At 37.7% G+C, this 17,467-nt stretch overlaps 1 protein-coding gene across 1 annotated transcript; it reads left to right on the forward strand.

Annotated features, from left to right (window-relative positions):
• Positions 1–1,631: 1,631 nt before the first annotated feature.
• On the forward strand, positions 1,632–1,862 carry LOC123944937 (heat shock factor-binding protein 1-like). The gene has a single exon (XM_046010413.1). It carries the CDS (start codon positions 1,632–1,634, stop codon positions 1,860–1,862), a length of 231 nt encoding a protein of 76 aa, XP_045866369.1.
• The last annotated feature ends 15,605 nt before the right edge of the window (positions 1,863–17,467 follow it).

Raw genomic sequence — 17,467 nt, forward strand, 5'->3', positions numbered from 1 at the left:
ATTGTAAATAAATATAATGGACCACTCTATACCCATAAATTTGATAATTTGGGTGAAATGACCATTTATTTGAAAGATACAAGCTACCAAAAGTCACAGCATAAAAAGTCTTTATTTATTAAATAAACTACATCAATAACTAATAATCTTTCAAAAACAAAAGCACTAGAACCAAATATGCTTCACTGACATATTCTGTTAAACATTTGAGAAAGAGATATCCAATCTCTACATTCTCTTCCAGAAAATAAGCAGAAGTAACACTTCCTCACTCATTCTGAGACAATCATTGTCCTTACTTCAAAACCAGCGGTATGTATGTTTTAGAATTTTGTTCAGGATCCCACTTTACATTTACTTTCATTTTTCCTTGGGTTCGTTCTTTCTCTCTTTCTTTATTTCCCTCTTCCTTCTTTTCTTTCTTTCTTTCTTTTTCTTTCTTTCTTTCTTTCTTTCTATTTCTTAATGAACTATCAATTCAAGAAAAAACATGGATGGACTTCAAATGCATATAGCTACATTAAAAAAGCCAAATTGAGAAGGATAAATATAGTCTGATACCTATTTGTAACATTCTGGAAAATGAAAAATTATAGAGTTAATAAGATCAGGGACTGTCAGGGGCTCAGGAGTGTGGAGCAGTTGAGTAGATGAAGTAGAGGGGATTTTTAGAGTGGAGAAACAATTCTGGTGTGCTTAAATCCCCACTCCTTAAAAGTGAGCTCATTTACAGTGACTTCATTCCAAATAGTACAGTATGAGAAGTGGCAAAGAGACATAAAGTTTACAGTGGAGAAACCTGACAAACTATCCCAACCTGGTATTCAAGGTCAACACTGACAGTGATGGGTAATGTTGACAGTATATCTGTGATATGAAGAGATGAATATGGCACTTTACCTCTGCAGTTTTCCTCCCAATAACCTACAACCCCTATAATCATGAGGAAAAAATTCAGACAAATTGCATTTGGGGGACATCCTATAATATAATTCACCAACGCTCCTCAAATCTGTCAGGATCATTAAAAACAAGGAATGTCTGAGAATTATGCCACAGCCAAGAAAAACCCCAAGGGCTGTTTCTTTGTTTTGTTGACTGTTTACTTTGCTGTGCAGAGCTTTTTATCTTGGTGAAGTCCCAAAATTTCATTTTCGCTTTTTTTCCCTTGCCTTTGGAGACATGTCTGGAAAGACGTTTCTGTGGCTGATGTCTATGAGGTTACTGCCTGTGTTCTCCTCTAGGATTCTGATGGAGTCCTGTCTCACACTGAGGTCTTTCATCCATTTATCTGAGAAACAAACTGAGGGTTTTAGAAGGGAGGGTGGTGGGGGATGTGATAGCCTGGTTTGGGATATTAAGGAGGGTACATATTGCATGGAGCACTGGGTATTATACACAAACAATGAATCATGAAACACTACATCAAAAACTAATGATGACTAATGGTAACTAACATAACATGAAAGAAAGAAATAAAGAAAAGAAGGAAGAGGGAAAGAAAGAAAGAAAGAGAGAGAAAGAATGAACCCAAGGAAAAATGACAAGTAAATTTAAAGTGGGATCCTGAACAAAATTCTAAAACAGAAAAGGACATTCTGGAATTTGCTGTCAAGCTGGGAACTGGGGATATGGCTGAGAATGACCCCAAGACTTTACAGGATCTCACCTCAGTGGTGCAGACACTCCTGCAACAGATGCAAGATAAATTTCAGACCATGTCCGACCAGGTCATTGGAAGAATTGATGTCATGAGCAGTTGCATTGATGACCTGGAGAAAAACATTGCTGACCTCATGACACAGGCTGGGATGGAAGAGCTGGAGGTTGAAAACAAGATCCGTGACACACCAGAGAGTTGAAGGCAGCTAATTCACACTGTCCTTCAGAACACCAAACAATGGCTGTGTGTAGATAGGTTTTCTGTTCTAAAGTGTGAGTTCTTCTTACCACACACTGTATAGTTAGTCTATAGAGTGATTTTCCCCCCCATTTCTTGAACATGGTAACTCCAAATCTTGGACCTTGGTCAGTCATGCTGTTAAATACTAAACACTAAAATTTTGGCAGTTCCTGAAAAAGAAGGCATTCTGTGAAAACTGAGGAAATCTCAGTAAACTATAGAGTTTAGTAGTAATAATAGTAATAATAATAATAATAATAATAATAATAAGAAGAAGAAGAAGAAGAAGAAGAAGAAGAAGAAGGAGGAGGAGGAGGAGGATGGGGAGGGGGAGGAGAAGAAGAAGAAACATTGGCTCATTAATTGTAACAAATATAAAAGAGTGAGTATGAGGGTATTGTAAGAGCTTTGTACTATCTTCTCAATTGTTTCTATAAATCTAATAATGTTCTAAAAATTAAATATTTTAATGGTGCTTCATGTTGCCTCTATCTCACTTAACATAAATACAAAGTCAAATCACACATGAGCACATTTAATTCGCAGACCTAAGTTATGCTTGTAATCAACGGAGCTTAGCAAATACAGTTTTGAGCTTTCCAACCTCTGCAGTACAGGAAAACATATAAGAAGTTTGGAAATGATGATGAATGAGCCATTTCACAAGACTCAAATACAGGTGTTTTTATCAAAATTCATCAAACTATTGCCTTACTAGTGGACCTCTAAGCCTTATCCATTTTTTTTCTGTTATCAACAGCGCATATAAGTCAGTGTTTCTACAAGATAAATAGAAGACAAATTAGAGATACCACAAGAAAAAAAAAAGCATCGAATTTATATGCCCAGCCGAACTATTGCCATCACAGTTTACAATCATTTGTTCATAATTTTGTGAATCTGTTGCATAAAATACCCCACCTTGTTACTGTTCCAGTAAATGTTTCTCAAATTACAAATGAAGTAATGGTTCTGATCACCTCCTGTATACTCACACTTAAGTGTGAGCTGATTTACAGTGACTTCATTCCCAAGAGTACGGTATGAATAGTGGGAAGTGAAGGAGGGAGGGATCCTCTATCCTAAATAGGATAAGACAGACAACACCTGACATTGGGCAGAGGAGATTCTCAGCAGGTTATTATTCACATATGCTCATGGTCTTAGGGAGGAAGACACTGAATACCATGCAGGGGGAACTGTGGGAGACAGGATTTCCAGAGGATGCAATTAACTTGTTTGAATAATTTCATGGGCTGGCAGGGAAGTGAAGGCCAGGTGGACTGCATCTGGTCCAGCTGAAATGGGAATTAGCCAGGTTAGGAGCCTTTCCCTACTAGGTGGGAGGGCCTCTCAAGGGAAAGCAGGGGAAGCTACAGATAGACATTTGGGGCCCCATGAGGTTCAAAGATGTCAAGGTAGTATATTAAATTTTAGGCCTTTTAGTGTTTATCTGTCAGTTTTGTGTCATTTTTCCAGGATTCAGGTTTTTTTTTTTTTTTCTGGCTAACAACTATTTTTTTCTTACCTATATTATAAATATTTCCCTCTAGTCTGTTTTTGTTTGTTGTTTGTTTGCTTCTTTTCTTTTCTTTCTTTCTTTCTTTTTTTTTTTCATTAAGAATGTTCTTTAGGGGCACCTGGGTAGCTCAGTGGATTAAGCCTCTGCCTTTGGCTCAGGTCATGATCTCTGAGTACAGGATTGAGCCCCGCATCCTGCTCCTTGCTCAGTGGGGAGTCTGCTTCTCTCTCTCCCTCTGATCCTCCCCCTGCTTGTGCCCTTTGTCTCTCACTCTCTCTCTCAAATAAATAAATAAAATATTTTTTTAAAGAATGCAAGCTGGTGCAACCACTCTGGAAAACAGCATGGAGGTTCCTCAAAATGTTGAAAATAGAACTACCCTATGACCCAGCAATTGCACTACTGGGTATTTACCCTAAAGATACAAACATAGTGATCCGAAGGGGCACGTGTACCCGAATGTTTATAGTAGCAATGTCTACAATAGCCAGACTATGGAAAGAACCTAGATGTCCATCAACAGATGAATGGATCAAGAAGATGTGGTATATATACACAATGGAATACTATGCAGCCATCAAAAGAAATGAAATCTTGCCATTTGCGACGACGTGGATGGAACTAGAGCGTATCATGCTTAGTGAAATAAGTCAATCGGAGAAAGACAACTATCATATGATCTCCCTGATATGAGGACATGGAGAAGCAACATGGGGGGGTAGGAGATAGGAGAAGAATAAATGAAACAAGATGGGATTGGGAGGGAGACAAACCATAAATGACTCTTAATCTCACAAAACAAACTGGGGGTTGCTGCGGGGAGGTGGGATTGGGGGAGGGGGAGCGGGCTATGGACATTGGGGAGGGGAAGCGAACCATAAGAGACTATGTACTCTGAAAAACAACCTGAGGGTTTTGAAGGGTCAGGGGTGGGAGGTTGGGGCAACCTGAGGGTTTTGAAGGGTCAGGGGTGGGAGGTTGGGGGAACAGGTGGTGGGTAATGGAGAGGGCACGTTTTGCATGGAGCACTGGGTGTTGTGCAAAAAGAACGAATACTGTTACGCTGAAAAAATAAATAAAATGAGAAAAAAAAAAGAATGCCCTTTAAAAACTAAATCTGACTTTGTAATTATGTACTTAGAACACTTTAGAGACTTTTAGAGCAAATTCCAAAATATTTGATGTGGCTGGGTACCCTGCCTGAGCTGCCAAACTCTCTCCTGCTTATGCTCCTTCTGGCCTCACTTCTGTCTTCATTTCTTCCCATGCTCTTTTGACCCTTCACATACCTGATTCTTCCATCTCGGGGCTCTTGCTGAAGATTCTCTTCTCTTCACGCATGACCATGATAGACTCACATACACTGAGAAATAAACAGCAGCGGGTGCAGTAGAACTGATGAAAGATAGTCATAAACTCCAAGCATTGTAGGCATTCATCATGTTTCTTGTATTTTTCACCTCTGAGTTTTCCAATAGCCATTTTATTTATTAATTTTAAACTGAAGACCATTTGCATTGTGCAATTTCTTTTCTTTCTTTCTTTCTTTCTTTCTTTCTTTCTTTCTTTCTTTCTTTTTTTTAAAATCAGGTCTGTAGTGAGAAGAAGGTCATCATCCCCATTAGTTTCCCAGCCCGTTTTTTAACCAGGAAGCAACATCAGAAATTGGTTTCTTGGGTCTTCAAATTTATAAGCATGTGTGCTCACACCAGACGCCTTGTTTTTATTGTTTTTTTTTTTTCCAAGAGTTTTATTTATTTATTTGACAGACAGAGATCACAAGTAGGCAGAGAGGCAGGCAGAGAGAGTGAGAGGAAAGCAGGCTCCCTGCTGAGCAGAGAGCCTGATGCGGGACTCCATCCCAGGACCCTGAGATCATGACCCGAGCCGAAGGCAGTGGCTTAACCCACTGAGCCACCCAGGTGCCCCCCAGATGCATTGTTTTCTACCTTCTCGTTTTGGTTTTTACTTGTTTCATCCCTTTGCAGTATATGTAGAGCTTCGTCTTTAATGTGCTTCATATTAAATCACATGGATTCTCCGCACTTTAAGCCAACAGCTCTCTATTGAAGGATATATATGCATCACTGGTATGTTTCTATTACAATGTTGCAAAAAATAATCATGTTCATACCTCATTTAGTAAGGTGCAAGTTTATTAAAAATAGATGTGTTGGGGTGCCTGGGTGGCTCAGTGGTTTAAGCCTCTTCTTTCGGCTCAGGTCATGTACTCAGGGTCCTGGAATCAAGCCCTGCATCGGGCTCTCTGCTCAGTGGGGAGCTTGTTTCTCCCTCTCTATCTGCCTGCCTCTCTGCCTACTTGTGACCTCTCTGTCAAATAAATAAATAAAATATTAAATTATAGTGGTTATGCCAAATTGCACTCCTACCAGCAATGTATAAACCATAACTTCTCCAATTGTTTATCAAATCTGATAAGCAAAAAATGTATATTACTGGTTTTAGTCTGCATCTTTAACTGATAAAAGAAGCACAGTAGTTGTTTTGTGTTCTCTTACTATGTGCTTTAATATTTTATTTTTTGTTCACTTTTATTGAGCATTTGGTCGTTGTTCTCATTGATTTATTGTTAATCTTTGTATATTATGGGACTATATATATCACTCTTTTACAATCATATAAATTGCAAATACTATGCTTCTGTTTTTCATTTCTCTTTTTAATTATCTATTTTAAGCAGAATATATCATATTCATTTAAATATCAGATTTATCAACACTTTATAGGTTCGTTTTTGTGCAATAGTTTAAGATGCCTTCCCTATTCTACTTCTTAGTGGGAAATGTCATTGCTTTTCTAGTATTTTTATGTTTTCTCTCTGAGGATAGCAAAGTTAGATTATTTAGGATTTGTGTGCCATGTCAACTAGGGCCCTAACTTTTTTTTCTGTATAGATACAAATTATCAACATTATACTTCGAAGATTATATATTTTTTCTTATTTAAAATGTTGCCATAACTGACTAAATGCCTTCATATATTGTGCTGTGTTTATGGACTTTTAATTCTATTCTGTGGATTTCTTTATTTATGTACCAGCACACTCTTTTATTAAGTGTATATTTACAATATCTTTTAATATCTGAATGGGTATTCTACCCTCATTTTTTTTCATATCCAGAATTTTCTTACTACTTTCCTTTTCCATTTTCCTCTTTCAAATCTAGAATCAACTTCTCTGGTTCCAAAGGAAAAATCCTAATGGTACTTTTATTGGATCTCAAATACACCTTAATGTAATTGACATCTGATTACTGTTGCTTTCACTTCAACATCACTGTACAGTTTTCCATTTGTTTCAGTTTCAGACTTCTTTTAAGTCCCTCAATAGCACTTTACAATTTTCCTCATAAAGGTCTTGGATTTCTTTCTTTTTTTTTTTTTCGAATGATTTTTTTAGATTTTATTCACTTATTTGACAGACAGATCACAAGTAGGCAGAGAGACAGGCAGAGAGAGAGGAGGAAGTAGGCTCTCTGAGGAGCAGAGAGCTCGATGTGGGACTCGATCCCAGGACCCTGGGATCATGACCTGAGCTGAAGGCAGAGGCTTTAACCCACTGAGCCACCCAGGTGCCCCAAGGTCTTGGATTTCTTATTCAAATGCTGGATAATTCTTTCTGTTGTCCTTGGTGTCACAAGTGTTGTGTGCAGACGGAGATATATATATAGAGAGAGAGAAAGAGAGAGATAGATATATATCTATATATCTATATATCTCCACATAAAAATTATATATATAATATTTTTTACCCAGCTCCTTTATCAAATTCTTTTTATTTATCTTATATCTGTTGATTACTTAGGTTATCCAGGTATACAATCATTCTAATTGCAATCAAAGATAACTTTACCTCTTCCTTTCCAGTTTCCACATGTCTTCTTTCTTCCTAAATTTTTCAGCTATTGCTCTTATAGTAATGTTTAATAACCGTAATGGTGCTTGATAACCTAATCAGTGTCCTGACCTTAATGGGAATGCTTCAGTGTATTATAATATAATAATTATAATAATGGATTTGAGGTTGATATATATATTTCATCAGTCTTGATTTCTTTAAAAAATCAATTTTTTAAAAAAGATAACTTTTTTCATTTTTTATTTAATACAATACATCATTTGAATACATAATAAATTAGATAAATTGGTTTTGCAAAATTAAGCCATTCTGGTATTGTTGGAATAATGCTATACTCTGGCTTCTGTTTCTAATATTTTATTTAGGACATTTACATTAATATTCATGATAAAGATGGGTATGTATCTTTTTGTGCTATCTGCTTGAAATAATTATAAATTTTGTTTGTTTCATTAAGAAAATTTCATGTTTTTACTGTGCTCTGAATGGCTTAAATATAGCATTTATGCCTTTCTTAAAGATTTGGTAAAGTTTTTTCCATGTAAGTATTTGGGCCTGGTGTTTGAATAACTTACTTACTGACAAATTATTCTAACATTTTTGTGAAAATTGTTATGTTTGCATTTTCAATTTCCCCTGAGATCATTTTTGGTATTTTTCCAAGAATTTCTTAGGAAGTCATCTAGTTCATTTAGGTCCTTCCATATGTTTTTTCTTTTAAAAGAGGAAGAGAAAGAGAGTCAGGGGGAGGAGCAGAGGGATACAGAGAGAGATAATCTCTCTGATAATCCATGCTGGGCATGGAGTCTGACTCTGGGCAGAATTTCAGGACCTGGAGGTCATGATCCTGAGGAGATCAGGACCTGAGAAGAAATCAAGAGTCAGATAATTAACCAACTGAGCCCTTTTCCATATGTTTTCATGAAATTGAGCCAATTAGTCTTATTTATTAATGTTCTCTTTTTTTTGGTATCAAAAAAACTACTTCCCCTTCCCCTTGATTATGGTAACTGAAACTAATTAGTTTTAAAGATCTGATTCTGGAATTTGGTTCTACAATTTCCTATTTCTATTTTATTATCATTATTATTATTATTTTTTAAAGATTTTATTTATTTATTTGACAGACAGAGATCACAAGTAGGCAGAGAGTCAGACAGAGAGAGTGAGGAGGAAACAGCTCCCTGCTGAGCAGAGAGCCCAAAGCAGGACTCGATCCCAGGACCCTGAGATCACTACCTGAGCTGAAGGCAGCTGCATAACCCACTGAAGCACCCAGGTGCCCCTCTATTTTATTTTTATTTAAAAAATCTTTTATCCTTATTACCAGCTTCTTTCTGCCCCAGTTAATTTTGTTGTATTTCATGAATTTGATCCTGAGCATTATTCTAGCTGGATCCCATAGTGCCCGATATATGTGTTTCATTATCATTTTCCTTATAGCATACTAGCTTTAATTTATTTTTTAATCCAAGAGATTTTATTTCCAGTTTCTGATATTTGTGTATGATATTTTTGCTGTAATATTTTAGTTTCACTGTAATGGATTCAGAAAATGTTTTGTTTGTTTTTCTTTTACTTTTTGGAATTTATTGGGTTTTACTTTGTGGCTTAATACATGGTCAAATTTTGTGTATGTTTGGTCACCTGCAAGAACGATGTTACATTCTCTACAGTCTGAATGTGAAAGAATGATGGTACATTCTCTGTCATCTGAGTGTATGTATATATATACATATATATATACATATATAGCTTACACACGTAAGTATATATTTATATATGTATTTATCAATGAATATATTTATATATGTATTTATCAATGAATTATACATATGTGTCTATACATATATGTACAGATAAATAGGTATATGTGGTATAATTCACCTGATAGTTATATATGTAATATAAAGTGCAACTCACTATGTATACAAATTCCAAACTCCGTGTTGAAATATAATCACTTACTTAGGGACACCTGAACGGATCCGTTGAGCATCAGACTCTTGATTTTGGCTCAGGTCATGATCTCAAGGTTGTGAGATCAACCCCGTGTCAGGCTCTGTGCTGGGTGTGGAGCCTGCTTAAGATTCTCTCTCTCAGGGCCTCTATGTGGCTCAGTCTGTTGGGCGTCTGCCTTTGGCCCAGGTCATGATCCTGGGTCCTGGGATTGAGTCCCACATCAGGCTGTCTCTGACCCTTGGGGAGCCTGCTTTTCCCTCTCCCTCTGCCTGCCTCTCTGCCTACTTGTACTCTCTCTCTGTCAAATAAATAAATATTAAAAAAAAAAATTCTCTCTCTCCATCTCTCTCTGCCCCTCCCCCACCACTTGCACACTCTCTCTCTCTCTAAAAAGAAAAATAATAATAATTTACTTGATCAATAATTTACCTGGTCAGTTATATGATTTAAATATTTTTTAGTCTTTTGGGTGGCAATACTGCCCTCTCAAGGACCAAGTGTGAAGCATCAAGTCCCTTACCATTCTTACCTCTATTTTCTACAGCTTTTGTATTCTAACTGTTGATATTGTATAATTAGGTGCAGATTTTCATGACTGGTAGTTCTTTACTGAGAATCATACCTTTTTTCACAATAAATAGCCCTCCTTTGTCTGATATAAAACTGAAGTTGTTTTCTTTCTTTTCAATGGGCAGGAAATTAACCAATGTGGAGATAGACTGGTGCCCTGACCTGAAAAATGTCAGAGCACAAAATGCCATCTCTTCTGAGGAAAGACATTCTCTGGGCTCAGAGGGCAACCAGGGGTGGCAGGAAGGTCAAAGGCAACTCTGCTTCTGGCCACTGAACCATAGCAGGAAAGGAACTTTGAGATGACCTGTTTTCACTGCCCCTGTGGAAGGCACGGGTGTCAGAGTTCACCAGGAAGATTTCACAGAGAAAAAGCTTCATGAAAATATGGAAAGCAAAGGATATTATCTAGCAGAGAGAGCAGGGAGGCCAATTCCAGTAAAACAGCTTCATCCAAGAAGAAGTACACAGCAATGAGAATGGGCAACATGTTTGCTTGCCCCATCAAGGCCAGCGGTGTGGACTGGAAGGCTGGGAGGTTTAAAACATCAGGGCAAAGCTGCATCACTCCTGTATCTTTTGCTTCTCTACTATCGTTTCTTTTAAAAGCATTTTCAAAACTCTCTAGGTTATCATAATTAGTTTATGAGATGTCCCCCAAGTCTATCTGCCGATATCTGATTGCATCATCCACCTTGTATTTTTTTAATATTTTTTCATTTCTTCATAAAGATTTTTCATTTCTGTAGTTCTCTTCCTCTTTTCCAACCTCTGAACTCCAAAGCTCTGATCACATCCTCTCCCACCTTCACCTGGCCTGTCATCTGAACATCCTAACTTTTACAGGAGCCCTTATTTCAAGACATGGCATGCTATTTGCTACACATAATATTTTTAGTCAGAATTACTCTCTGTTTCCTTGGATAATTGCCCTTGTGCTGTGTGTCTTTGATATTTCCCTGTCTTGTCTTTTCCCCTTCCATCAAAAGATGCAGCTGATTGGCTGCTTGATGGCAGTCTTTATCCATAGGCTCAGACTGTTTATCTTAGTGTGACTTACCTCTGAAGAGAACAGGCTGTAGCCCTGTTCAGCTAGTGGTAGAGAAGGTGGGAGTGGAAGTGGTGGCAGGAAGTGGTTTGGGGTCCTGGCTACTGTTTTCACTTGCATTTGTTCTTGAATATCTTTCAATAAATGCTGCTATTACTTATGTATGTGTTTTTGCCCTAAGGATCTTCCTCCCAGCTCTCAGCCCTCCTTTAACCTCTCAAGTCTTTCCAAAGCTCTCCAACTTGACATTGGCAATTGCTGCTGCCCACCCTTTGTGTCCTGGACATCTTTTGCTCTCTTCCAATGGAGAAAGCATCTGAAGACTGGAACTCAGAGATGGAGCATGGACTCTCCCTTTGAAGAGCATGGCTAAGCTGGCCTGGAGTCTCAGAGGACAGAGGACAAATTTTTATGTACTCCCTAGCTCCAGTCTAGATGTCAAAGTTTTTTCTTTGGGGCGCCTGGGTGGCTCAGTCAGTTAAGCGTCACCTTCTGCTCAGGTCATGATCTCTAGGTCCTTGGATTCATCTCTGCACATCAGGCTTCCTGCTTAACACGGAGTCTGCTTCTCTCTCTCCCTCTTCCCGTCCCTCCTCCAAATTCTGTCTCCCTCTCAAATAAATAAAATCTTAAAAAAAAAAAAGAAAAGAAAAAGGAAAAAAAAAAGCTTTTACTTTAAATTTATAAATATGGGGACACCTGAGTGGCTTAATCAGTGTCTCCATATTAAACATCCAACTCTTGGTTTCAGCTCAGGTCATGAACTCATGGTTGCAGGTTTGAGTCCCATGTCGGGCTCCATGTTGAATGTGGAATCTGCTTCAGATTCTCTCTGCCTTTCTCTACCTCTCCTCCTACTTGTGCATTCTCTTGCTCTAAAATAAATAAATAAATAAATCTTAAGAAATAACATAAAATTGTAACTATGTTCCTGTTTTAGAGAATGGATACCTCTTGTTCTCTATTTAAGATGGTTATCTTTTTCCATATATTTGCTGTTGTTTATATATATTTTTGGTGAGTGTTGAAGAAGATTAAGAGTAAGAAAAGTCATCTTTAAATAGATGTCAGCTTAAAATTCTGGTCCTCATCCTTGAGTTTCCCTACATGAAATGGAGGAGGGATAAGATTAGAAGAAATCAGGAACACTAAACTAGTCTGACCCACTTTTAAAAGAAAAAACTAAAGCTTATTTTTATAAACATCAAATAAACATGCACTAAGTTTCTCTGCTTACTGTGGTCCTTGAAGTTCACTAGTCATTTATAACCAGACCTGCACAAGGCCACCTGGCACTGCTTCCAGGCCTCTGCTTCTTTTTATGTAAAATGAACTGATTGCAATAAATGTAGTGAGAAAAAATATAAACTTTATCATTTGCTTTTAGAGTAATTCTCAAAATATGAAGAAAAAAATCTAAATTTCTAGAGATGGTTATTTGCTTTCTCTTCCCTATAATAATTGAATTCTTAAAAATCAGAATCTACAGGAGGAACTAAAATCAGTCAGTTCAAATGACAGACTGATGCATTGTTGCCTTAATACAGAGGTCAGTAGATAATTAATAATTGAGAATCTGTCCTGGCAGTTGCCAGGCGCATCCTTGCTGCAGAAGACCTTGAGATCCCCCAGCAAGTGGGGAAGCACACGGTATTAATTTTTTATTAGGCTGTCAGCCCTGTATATCTCCTCAAAAAAATGTAGTCCATAAAAAAGTACTTCAGTTCTCTTCAACTGATTTGATGCAGTTTTCTTCAGGGCTGTCTAGTTATATTTAATGCCCTTTTCATACTTATGTCCAAAAAGGGTGGTGGGCATGCAAAGAAGACTATATTCTATTTTTTTTAGAAGACAATATTCTAAAGTAAGAAGAAATATAGGGTAAAATAATTAAAGTCCTAGGTCCCTCAAAAAAAGTGTAGCCCATAAAGATGTTCTTCAGTTCTCTTCAACTGATTGGATGCAATTTTCTTCAGGGCTGCCTAGTTATGTTTAATGCCCTTTTTATACTTATGTTCAAAAAAGGAGGGGCATGAAAAGAAGACTATATTCTATTTTTTTAGAAGACCATATTCCAAAGTAAGAAGCAATATAGGGTAAAATAATTAAAATCCTGGGTCACTCAAAAAAAAAAAAAAAAGGCAAAGCAGAGTGGATCTTATTTTATGAAGCCTTTATGAGAAGAATTTTAAAGTTTGTAAAGCAATAGGAAACTCGTTAACTTTTATAGCCAGACAAAAATAAATAGCACTTGTAGCTATGGAGATATAATTGGGCTTTTATTTAAATGTGGCAGGGAGTGTGTACTCATTATAGGAAACAAATGAACAACAACAAATCATCCTTTGGATTAATCCCCCATGAAGTACTTGTATTGGAGGACTCCAATTGGAGAACTCACCCAATGCCATTTTCTTATGTTGCAAAGGATAGGTAGATAGATAGAGCTAGGACTTGATAGAAAACAGCACTCTGCAAGTGTGAATAGTAATAGTAATTATAATCATCATGATCATGATCATGACAAAATATTCTCATTGTTATGTTTAAATAGAAAAAAGTAAAGAAAGATTGTAGATCATAAATGCAGTTATTAATATTGTCATGGGAAAACACTAAATTTGATCATCTTGTCTCTACTATACCTAAGCCCCTTTCCTGACTTAAAATTCTTGTTACTCTCCCAATCTGGCAATTTCCTTTAACTCTCTTGTCTCCTTATCCAATTAGCTAGAGGAACATGGGGTAAAACCTATATGAAAAGTCCCACAGATTCAGATTCTTAATAGATAATGAATGTTGAAAAGTCCTTGATATATCCTATATACTTCCAGAAAAGGTCTGTGCAATGCACTGTGCAATGCACTGTAGTAGCACCTTGCAAGGACACCTGGAAGGATGGACTTAAGCCTGGTGCACATAAAAAGACCAGTGGGGCTTTGAAAGGGTTAAATGAGAGGCAAAAATACTTAGCACCATGCTTTTAACATGCACAGTTTATTGAATCCCATGAAGAAGCAGGCACTATACCAAGGATTTGAAAACCCCTCAAAGGACTCTCCTTCCAGAGCTGGAGATGGAGGACATAAACAACCAGTGAACTTTGAGGATCAAAGTAAGTAGGGAAACTTAACTTGCCTTTATGAAACAGCCATTAATGGAGGGTTATAGCAGTGGAAAGATTTATGGCTGAACTGAAAGTGGCTGGTGGGAGAAAGGAGAGGAGCCTGGGGTGCAGCCTGGCAGAACACCATTTTCTAGTGCTGCAGACTGTAAGTTGAGTGTGAGTTTATGTCAGGGTGATGACTGGTAAGAGCAGAGGCTAGATGAATAAATTTGCCAGTGCTGCAGACTATAAGTTGAATGTGAGTCTAGGTCAGGGTGATGACTGGTAAGAGCAGAGGCTAGATGAATGGACAAGAAGGAGATCTTGACATGAATTCATGGGGTTTCAGTCATTTCCCATAGCGAAGTGGGAGATAGGGAGGAGTTTAAGGAGAGGGATAGTGTAATTCAATTTATATTTTATAATCATCATCCTGGCTTCAATTGTATAAGGATTGGAATCTTTTTAAGACTGAATGGAGGAGACCTCTGAGGAATAAGCCAGACAAAATTTATGAGGGTTAAACTGGTGGCCATAGCAGAGAGGCTGAGAGAAAAAGAGGTAGTTGGTGGGAAGTCTTTTTCTAGGTGTGCCTGGGTCATCTCCTTGCCCCCATTCTTGGTTAAGGAGTGAGCTTCTCAAGGACTAGCTATCACCTTAATCCAAGCACCCTTTCATTTTTCAGTCAGGGCTGAGTCAATGGATGAGCCTTTTACCATTTCTGTTACCTATCACCACCTGTCTTGCTCAGACTCACCTGTGCACAGGCTGGTTAAAGAAGACAGAGGAGAAGGAGAAGGAGAGGCAGAGGAGGCAGAAGAAGAGAAAGAAAAAGGAGGAGGAGGAGGAGGGGGAAGAGAAGGAGGAGGAAGAGGGGGAGGAGGAGGAAGAAAAAGGAGGAGGAAGAGGGGGAGAAGAAAAACGACTTAATTATAGTGAGAAGTCCCAGAAAGAAGAAGAACTTAACTGTAGTGAGAAGTCCCAGAGCCCACACCTTAAAGCTGTTCTTCAGGAGTGTGCATACATGTGCCAACCCCTTATCAACCAATGGATCCTAAAACCAGCCTTTAAGTGAAACAAGGATGTGTTATCCAAATGTTTACTGAAGAGTCACACAAAAACCCAGCTTCTGTCTCAAGGTTATTATTTCCTATATAAATTCAGAATTCCCTATAGACCTTTCTGAGTGATTGATCAGAAGACTTTTTATATCAATGCAAGGAAATATGGATTCAAAATAGTTTTAAGTGTATGGGTTGGAAACAGTGTCTTTTTTTTTCTTTTTTAAAAATCATTTTTAATAGTGGTAAAATATACCACTTTAACTGTAAGTGTACAGTTCAATATCATTAAGCACAATCATTATTTTGCCACCATCACCACCAGCCATCTCTAAAACCCTTTCATCGTCTTAAACTGAAACTCCATACTTATTAAACAGTAGTTCCCCACTCCTCCTGGCCCCTGAAGATCACTATTCTACTTTCCACATCTAAGGAATTTGATGACTCTAGGAACATCATGTAAGTGGAACCATACAGTGTTTTTCCTTTTGTGCCTGGCTTTTTTCATTTAATACAATGTCTATAAGTTTCATCCTCATTGTAGCAGGTTTCAGAATTTCCTTCCTGTTTAAGACATTGTGTACATATCAAATTTTCTTCATCTGTTCATCCATCAATGGTCACTTGGGTTATTTCCTCCCTTTGGCTATTATGAATAATTTTACTGGAAACATGTAACACTCTTTATTTTTAAACACGGAAGTTTGTCCTAATCCTGGAGACTCATGAGATTCCTCTAACTTCTCTGCTCTTTTAGCACTCCTCCCCTCCTGTGTTCCGGGATATTTTGTCTCTACTAAAAGAAAAAGTATGAAGGGCTAAACGCACACTTTGAGCAAATCATTTACTTTCTTTATGACTTAAGAGTTCTTGTCTATAAAACAGAAATACCATTGTCTACCTTCTAAGCTTATAAGGAAGATAAAAGGAGAATATTTTCTGTAAGGAACTTAGCACACAGCCTGCCACAGGGTGACTATTGAGCAAGTGGAGGCTAGTACTTCCTTCCTTATAGTTAGAGGCAAAGGGCAGGGTAGAATTCATTCATCTGGGGGCGTGAGGAGTGGAGAGAGACATACTTATAGCTAGAAATACCCTGAGGGCAAGTCCACACTTAGAAGATTTTCATGCAAAAAGATTGGCCTTAGTCACTGAATATCGGAGGTTCTTGAAGTGTTCAGCCAGTAGGACATTTAGGGGAATTGCACTGCAAAAGAGAAATTCAAGCCTGACAAATAAGGGCCCTTCATTCCTCATCTCCCTGATCCTGGTACTCTGCCTGGGATGGTATGGGTAGAACAGCTCCAAGAAGGGGAATCTATCTTGTTATAGGTTGGATTTTGCATCCCCCTCAAATACATATGTTAATGTCCTAACCCCCAATACATCAGAGTGTGACCTTATTTGGAGATAGGAATGAAAAATGAGGTCACTGGAAGGATTTTAATCTGATATGACTCTTGACTTTATATAGTGGGGAAATTTGGACATAGATCTATGTATACTTGGAGGGAAGAAGGAGAGAGGAATAGAATGGATTCTTCCTCAGAGCTCTTAGAGGGGAACCAAAACTGCTGATTTCTTTAATTCAGAATTCTTATCTCCAGAGCTGTGAGACAGTAATTTTTTGTTGTTTAAGGGACTCAGTTTGTGATACAAAATTCCTAGGAAAATAACACACACCTCAAAGCCTTTCAGTAGTGGTGACAGAAGACCATGGTCAGTGAGCAGGACCTAAGGAAGCAGACTGGCTGACCAAGCAAACTTCTGGTCTTCAAGGACAATATAATGTCTATTTGGCATACACGTAATAGCCATTTGGCAGGGGAGCCAGAGGGTGACTAAAGTATTTTATTAAACTAAGCACAAAATTTGCAAATGGTTTTAGAGGAAATTTAAAAAAACAAATTATAAAAAATTTCCATAAAAATGTACAGAGTTGACAGCAGAATTACTTTATCTTTATAGTACAAATAAAAACATTTGTTTCTCACATACTGGCTGAAATTTTTATAATGTATTCCCCAACTGATAGCTGCAATATTACATTTTAATGAGTAGTCTCACAGTTCATTCATTCATTTGTTGAAAACAGTTTCACCATTTGGACCATACAAATCAATTGCTCAGTGTAAAGGACAATGTTGATAAAATTTATCATACAGAACGCGAAGTCATAAAAATCCTTTCAGTATGCAAATGTATTCTAGATTGGTTTCTCTACTAAATTCTTTACATTTCTAAGTCAAGGAAGTTGCCTTTACTTCAGTATGACTTTCGAGCAGTATGGTCTAATTTTGGAGAGCCTGAAGCTGTGCTTGGGAGGAATTTACTGGTGACTGGCTCAATGCCAAAGACTATTCCCTGCCTATGCTTTCCTCTCCCTGTAATCACAGAGAGGTAGGAATTACC

This window comes from Meles meles, chromosome 6 (genome assembly GCF_922984935.1).
Source record: "Meles meles chromosome 6, mMelMel3.1 paternal haplotype, whole genome shotgun sequence".
Classification (NCBI taxonomy): Eukaryota; Metazoa; Chordata; class Mammalia; order Carnivora; family Mustelidae; genus Meles; species Meles meles.

Excerpts from the sequence above, each read along its gene's own strand:
- LOC123944937 (XM_046010413.1), top strand. The coding sequence starts at position 1,632 with ATGGCTGAGAATGACCCCAAGACTTTACAGGATCTCACCTCAGTGGTG.